At 55.7% G+C, this 7,280-nt stretch overlaps 1 protein-coding gene across 1 annotated transcript; it reads right to left on the reverse strand.

The window, feature by feature from the left end:
• Window positions 1–558: 558 nt before the first annotated feature.
• Window positions 559–6,300, reverse strand: thap7 (THAP domain containing 7). Its single transcript, XM_085969342.1, has 4 exons — window positions 6,067–6,300; window positions 5,783–5,938; window positions 2,518–2,640; window positions 559–1,343 (listed from the first exon to the last, which is right to left on the reverse strand). The coding sequence occupies exons 1-4, from the start codon at window positions 6,144–6,146 to the stop codon at window positions 641–643; spliced, it is 1,062 nt and encodes a 353-aa protein (XP_085825468.1). The 5' UTR covers window positions 6,147–6,300; the 3' UTR covers window positions 559–640.
• Window positions 6,301–7,280: the final 980 nt, after the last annotated feature.

The following is a 7,280-nucleotide window of genomic DNA, read 5'->3' on the forward strand; positions in this document are numbered from 1 at the left end:
CACATAGAGCTGGGAAAAGACCCACGCCACCCCCCCAGACCACCGTGACAGAGGCCCCCCCTCCCCCGCCTCCCCTCCCCCGCTTCCCCATCCCCGCCTCCCCTCCCCCCCTCCCCCGCCTCTCTGCGTCCCCTCCCTCTCCACCTCCCCATCCCCGCCTCCCCATCCCCGCCTCTCCGCCTCCCCTCCCCACCTCTCCTACCCCACCTCCCCATCCCCACCTCCCCATCCCCGCCTCTCCACCTCCCCTACCCCACCTCCCCGCCTCCCCTCCCCCGCCTCCCCTCCCCCGCTTCTCCGCCTCCCCACCTCCCCGCCCCCGCCTCTCCGTCTCCCTCCCCCCCACCCACCCCTCACCTCCCCCGCCTCTCCTCCACCGCCTCGCCGTCTCCCCTCCCCTTCCCCCTCCCCTCCCCCGCCTCTCCGTCTCCCTTCCCCCTCCCAGCCTCCCCTCCCCCACACCTCCCCTCCCCCACCTCCCCCTCACCTCCCTGCCTCCCCGCCCCACCTCCCCCCTCCCTCCCCCCTCCCCTCCCACCCCACCTCCACTCCTCCCCCTCCCCCCCACCGCGGTATGACCACACACGGTGGGCTCCTCACTGAGGGCTCGGCAGCACCGGAGCGAGCTACAATACTCTTGCTACAGATCCAGTGGCTCATCTACCACTTGCACCTCAATCACGTCAAACTCCGACAGGAAGTCCTCAGTCAAGTCCAATCCCATGCGCCTGCCTCGGAGCACTCGACCTCGCGGCCTCAGGATGGACGTGATGCGCGCCCGCAGACGACTCTCGCGCTTCCTGCTCGCCCGCAACTCCTTGCTGGCCTTCTCGAAGGCCTCCTTCAGAGCCTCCGCCCTCTTCTTCCAGATCAGCGGGCAGCCCACCGTGTAACTGTGCTCGACGGCAATGTAGGCCCCAGGCTTAGGAGGTGGGCTGGGGATGCGAGCCATGTACAATGCAATGGGGACAGGGCTTCTGTCACTGTCCTGCTCCTCCAGAGAGTCGGCCGAGTGTTCAGTCAGGGCATCAGGCTGCGGCGATGAGATGTCCTTGGAGGCTGCCTCTGTATTTCCAGAACCCTCGAACTCCACGAGCTGCGAGTCCACATCAATGAGGTAAATGACAGTGGTAGCCGAGGTCCCCAGCTCGGGCTGGCTTGTGGTGTGCGGGGCGTCAGTCAGTGATGTTTCCAACGAGCAGACACTTTCACTCACCCTCTCCTGAGGATCGGAATCACACAGAACAAAGGCCGAGCCGTCGCGGGAAAGGCTGCGGCCCGTCTCCGAGCTGGTGTCGGGGTACCTGAGATCAGCAGCAGGTAAAGAGCCGTCGTAGGTGAGGCTGGGAGACAGACAGGAAGGGAGATTAGCTGCCTGTTAGCTGAAGGTTAATACAGGGGCCGGTACAGGGAGCGGTCCCCTGCTGATATTTTAATGTCAGTTTTCCCCCCTGTCCTCAAGCTCTCTGGGGAACAAGGATGTCTTGCTGCAGTTGTACAGGGTCTTGGTGAGACCACACCTTGAGTATTGTGTGCAGTTTTGGTCGCCTTATCTGAGGAAGGATGTTCTTGCCATGGAGGGAGTGCAGCGAAGATTCACCAGGCTGATACCTGGGATGGCAGGAATGACGTATGAGGAGAGATTGGGTCGATTGGGCTTATACTCGCTGGAGTTTAGAAGAATTGAGAGGGGATCTCATCGAAACCTATAAAATTCTGTCAGGCCTGGACAGACTAGATGCAGGAAGGATGTTCCCAATGGCGGGGGAGTCCAGAGCCAGGGGTCACAGTCTAAGGATAAGGGGCAGGCCATTAGGACAGAGATGAGGAGGAATTTCTTCACCCAGAGAGTGGTGAACCTGTGGAATTCTCTGCCACAGAGGGCGGTGGAGGCCAATTCATTAAATATATTCAAGAAGGAGTTGGATATATTTCTTAAGGCTAAAGGGATCAAGGGGTATGGGGAGAAAGCAGGGACAGGGTACTGAATTTGGATGATCAGCCATGATCGCATTAAATGGTGGAGCAGGCTCGAAGGGCCGAATGGCCTACTCCTGCTCCTATCTTCTATGTTTCTATGTTCCTGGGTCACAGTCACTCTTAATGGCCTCACCCAAGTGGCCATTCTCCGAGTGTGGACCGACAGCGAGTTTCCGCTGGATATTTGACCAAGAGGGAATCACAGTCGAGCCTGATGTTGCTTCCGATCAACATCTGCAGACTTAATACCAGAGAGTGACCGGGAGCCCTGGCTCACTTCTCCCCTCCCTGGCTGGCCTCGCCCAGCTCCCTGCAAGGACCAGCTAACTCAGCCGGACCACCGTGTCTCTACGGCTCGAGCACGCACTGCCTTTTCCCACTGAGCCAGCAGGAGGCGCAGGTCTTGGGAGAAATGCGAACAGGATCTTTGGTTAAGACGCTGATTTCTAGTTAAGAGTCAGCGTGCATATGTTTTGCCACCGGCATAAACCCAGAGAGGCGCTTGGTTAAAGCGGACAGTCACCAGCGGTTTCTCACCATTCGCTGGCGCCCACAACTCCTGCTGTCTTTTCTCTGACTGCTCCCCTCACGGCTGCCTTTCCTCGAGGACACGGCTGGAATATGGTGGGGACAGCATCGTCTCGGAGTCGGTGATATCCGCTGGGAAAACACAACGTGACCAATGAACCTCGGCCGCACACTCACCCGAAAATGGAACAGAGCTGGCATCGGAACATCGAAACGGCAAAATCCTGCTGTGTAGAGGACAAGCTGGGAGAAGATATATTGGAGAGGGTTTAAAAGATTCTGCTGATATGACAAACTGAGGAATAACAAAGGACTGCGAATAAGCAAAGAGACCTTAAAGATGGTTATTGACAGGAGAGAGTAATGGGAATCAGAGGTCTCACCTTATGGTCCAAATATGAGAAGATGGTCTTCACAAGTGGGTGGGAAAAGCCCGTGGTGAAGAAAGGAATTGCTGTCATTGGACGGGAGGAGCGGGGGGCTGGACGGGAGGAGCGGGGGGCTGGACGGGAGGAGCGGGGGGCTGGACGGGAGGAGCGGGGGGCTGGACGGGAGGAGCGGGGGGCTGGACGGGAGGAGCGGGGGGCTGGATTGATTGATGCTCGGGGTTTGATCGATTGATCGATTGACGCTCGGGGTTTGATTGATTGATCGATGCTCGGGGTTTGATTGATTGATCGATGCTCGGGGTTTGATTGATTGATCGATGCTCGGGGTTTGATTGATTGATCGATGCTCAGGATTTGATTGATTGATCGATGCTCGGGATTTGATTGATTGATCGATGCTCAGGGTTTGATTGATTGATCGATGCACGGGGTTTGATTGATTGATCGATGCTCAGGGTTTGATTGATTGATCGATGCTCGGGGTTTGATTGATTGATCGATGCTCGGGATTTGATTGATTGATCGATGCTCGGGATTTGATTGATTGATCGATGCTTGGGGTTTGATTGATTGATCGATGCTCGGGGTTTGATTGATTGATTGATCGATGCTTGGGGTTTGATTGATTGATTGATCGATGCTCAGGGTTTGATTGATTGATTGATGCTCGGGATTTGATTGATTGATCGATGCTCGGGATTTGATTGATTGATCGATGCTCGGGGTTTGATTGATCGATGCTCGGGGTTTGATTGATTGGTCGATGCTTGGGGTTTGATTGATTGATCGATGCTCGGGGTTTGATTGATTGATTGATTGATGCTCGGAGTTTGATTGATTGATCGATGCTCGGGGTTTGATTGATCGATTGATGCTCGGGGTTTGATTGATTGATTGATCTATGCTCGGGGTTTGATTGATTGATTGATCGATGCTCGGGGTTTGATTGATTGATTGATCGATGCTCGGGGTTTGATTGATTGATTGATCGATGCTCGGGGTTTGATTGATTGATGCTCGGGATTTGATCGATCGATGCTCGGGGTTTGATTGATTGATCGATGCTCGGGGTTTGATTGATTGATCGATGTTCGGGGTTTGATTGATTGATCGATCAATGCTCGGGGTTTGATTGATTGATCGATGCTCGGGGTTTGATTGATTGATCGATGCTCGGGGTTTGATTGACTGATCGATCGATGCTCGGGGTTTGATTGATTGATCGATGCTCGGGGTTTGATTTGTCGATGTGCATAGGTCCCTGAAGGTGGCGGGACATATTGAGAGAGTGGTTAACAAAGTATATGGGATCTTGGGCTTCATAAATAGAGGTATTGAGTTTAGAAGAATGAGAGGGGATCTCATCGAAACTTATAAAATTCTAACAGGACTAGACAGACTAGATGCTGGAAGGATGTTCCCGATGGTCGGGGAGTCCAGAACCAGGGGTCATAGTTTAAGGATAAGGGGTAAGCCATTTAGGACAGAAATGAGGAGGAATTTCTTCACTCAGAGAGTGGTGAACCTGTGGAATTCTCTACCACAGAAGGCAGTAGAGGCCATTTCATTAAATATATTCAAGAAGGAGTTGGATATATTTCTCAAGGCTAAAGGGATCAAGGGTTATGGGGAGAAAGCAGGGACCGGGTACTGAATTTGGATGATCAGCCATGATCGCATTGAATGGTGGAGCAGGCTCGAAGGGCCTACTCCTGCTCCTATCTTCTATGTTTCTATGTAAAAGTAGAGAAGTTATGCTGAACCTTTATAAAGTGCTGGTTAGGCCACAACTGGAGTATTGCGTCCAGTTCTGGTCACCACACTTTAGGAAGGATGTGAAGGCCCTTGAGAGGGTGCAGAGGAGATTTGCCAGAATGGTTCCGGGGATGGGGGATCTTGGCTACAAGGATAGGTTGGAGAAGCTGGATTTGTTTTCATTAGAGCAAAGGAGGTTGAGGGGTGATTTGATAGAGGTGTACAAGATTATGACGGGTTTGGATAGGCTAGACGGGGAAAGAAAGAAAGATTCGCATTTCTATAGCGCCTTTCACGACCACCGGACATCTCAAAGCGCTTTACAGCCAATGAAGTACTTTTGAAGTGTGGTCACTGTTGTAATGTAGGAAACGTGGCAGCCAACTTGCGCACAGCAAGCTCCCACAAACAGCAATGTGATAATGACCAGATTATCTGTTTTTGCTATGTTGATTGAGGGATAAATATTGGCCAGGACACCAGGGATAACTCCCCTGCTCTTCTTCAAAATAGTGCCATGGGATCTTTTACATCCACCTGTGAAGGCAGACGGGGCCTCGGTTTAACGTCTCATCCAAAAGACGGCACCTCCGACAGTGCGGCACTCCCTCAGCACTGCACTGGGAGTGTCAGCCTAGCTTTATGTGCTCAAGGCTCTGGAGTGGGACTTGAAGCCACAACCTTCTGACTCAGTGGCGAGAGCGCTGCCCACTGAGCCACGGCTGACACAGGCTGAAAGGCTGTTCCCACTAGTTGATGGTACAAGGACTAGGGGACACAGATTTAAGGTTTTGGGCAAGAGATACAGGGGGATGTGAGGAAAAACTTTTTTATGCAGCGAGTGGTGATGACCTGGAACTCGCTGCCGACAGAAGTGGTGGAAGCGGAGACACTCAATGTTTCCAAGGGGAGACTGGATAGGCACTTGGGGGAAATAAACTTGCAGGGCTACGGGGATAGAGCGGGGGAATGGGACTGACTGGATTGCTCTACAGAGAGCCGGCATGGACTCGATGGGCCGAATGGCCTCCTTCTGTGCTGTTATGACTCTATGACTCTATACTCGGGGTCTGATTGATCGATTGGCGCTCAGTCATCGATTGATTGACACACGGGGTTTGATTGTTTACCTCAGTCCCACGAGTTCGAAGCAGTGTTTTTCAAAATGTTTTGAGCAGAAGTAGACGAACTGTGAGGGCGGGTCCCAGGGAACGGAACCATCCGGGTTCATCCGGCAACAATTCAACAACCAGATCTCGCGCTGACATTTCCCTTTCTTTGGCAACCTGAACAAAACCAAAACAAGCCAATGAGAAGAGAAAGATCTGCACCCTGAACATGTGGGCTGCAGTGTTACTGGGTGTGGGTGCTGCGGGGGGAGCGGCACTATTCTTCACCCAGGGGTATCACTGACCTATGAAAGGTGATGCCGTTGATTCTTGAATCCTTCGTATCCCTCGATCTGCACCCCTCGGCCGAGCAGTGACGAGGCATCGCGATGTGGCACTGGCCTGTAACAGAAACTGACACAGGTAGGAGGTTCAAACAGGATCTGCTCCTGGTCTCATCTCAGTCTAAACATTGCAAATGGAAGTGGTGAGTGGACAGTGATCAACAGCAAGATCCCACTTCTATCTCCCCAACCCCGCATCCCCCCCACACCGCGCGCTCACTCGCTCGCGACGCCCCCCACTCTGCACTCTCCCTCCGCCCTCTCCCCAAGGCCCCACCCTCCATTGGCCCCTCCCTCTCCCCTTTGCCCCCCTCGCGACGCTCCCCCACTCTGCACTCTCCCCCTGGCCCCTCTCTTCCACCCTGGCACCTCTCTCCTCTCTCCCCTTAGCCCCTCCTTCTCCCCATGGCCCCTCCCCTTGGCCCCTCCCTCTATTCCCCCTCCCTGTTCTCTTGGCCCCCCCTCTCCTCTTGACCCCTCCCTCTCTCCCCTTAGCCCCTCCCTCTCCCCCTTGGCCCCTCCCTCTCTCCCCTTAGCCCCTCCCTCTCTCCTCTTGGCCCTGCCCTCTCCCCTTAGCCCCTCCCTCTCCCCTTAGCCCCTCCCTCTCCCCATAGCCTCTCTCTCCCTCCCTCTCCCCTTGGCCCCTCCCTCCCTCCCTCTCCCCCCTTGGCCCCTCCCTCCCCCCTTGGCCCCACCCTCCCTCTCCCCCTGGCCCCTCCCTCCCTCTCCCCTTGGCCCCTCCCTCCCTCTCCCCTTGGCCCCTCCCTCCATCTCCCCTTGGCCCCGCCCTCCCTCTCCCCTCCCTCCCTCTCCCCTTGGCCCCTCCTCTTCCCCTTGGCCCCTCCCTCTCCCCCTGGCCCCTCCCTCCCTCTCCCCTTGGCCCCGCCTCTTCCCTTTGGCCCCGCCTCTTCCCCTTGGCCCCTCCCTCTGCCCCCCTCCCTCCCTCTGCCCCTGGCCCCTCCCTCCCTCTCCCCCTGGCCCCTCCCTCCCTCTCCCCCTGGCCCCTCCCTCCCTCTCCCCCTGGCCCCGCCTCTTCCCTTTGGCCCCTCCCTCCCTCTTCCCATGGCCCCGCCTCTTCCCCTTGGCCCCTCCCTCCCTCTGCCCCTGACCCCTCCCTCCCTCTCCCCTTTGCCCACTCCCTCTCTCTCCTCCATCTCTCTCCCTCTCCCCCTGGC

Source organism: Somniosus microcephalus, chromosome 28 (genome assembly GCF_052327205.1).
Source record: "Somniosus microcephalus isolate GS21.2 chromosome 28, FLI_Smic_1.0, whole genome shotgun sequence".
Classification (NCBI taxonomy): Eukaryota; Metazoa; Chordata; class Chondrichthyes; order Squaliformes; family Somniosidae; genus Somniosus; species Somniosus microcephalus.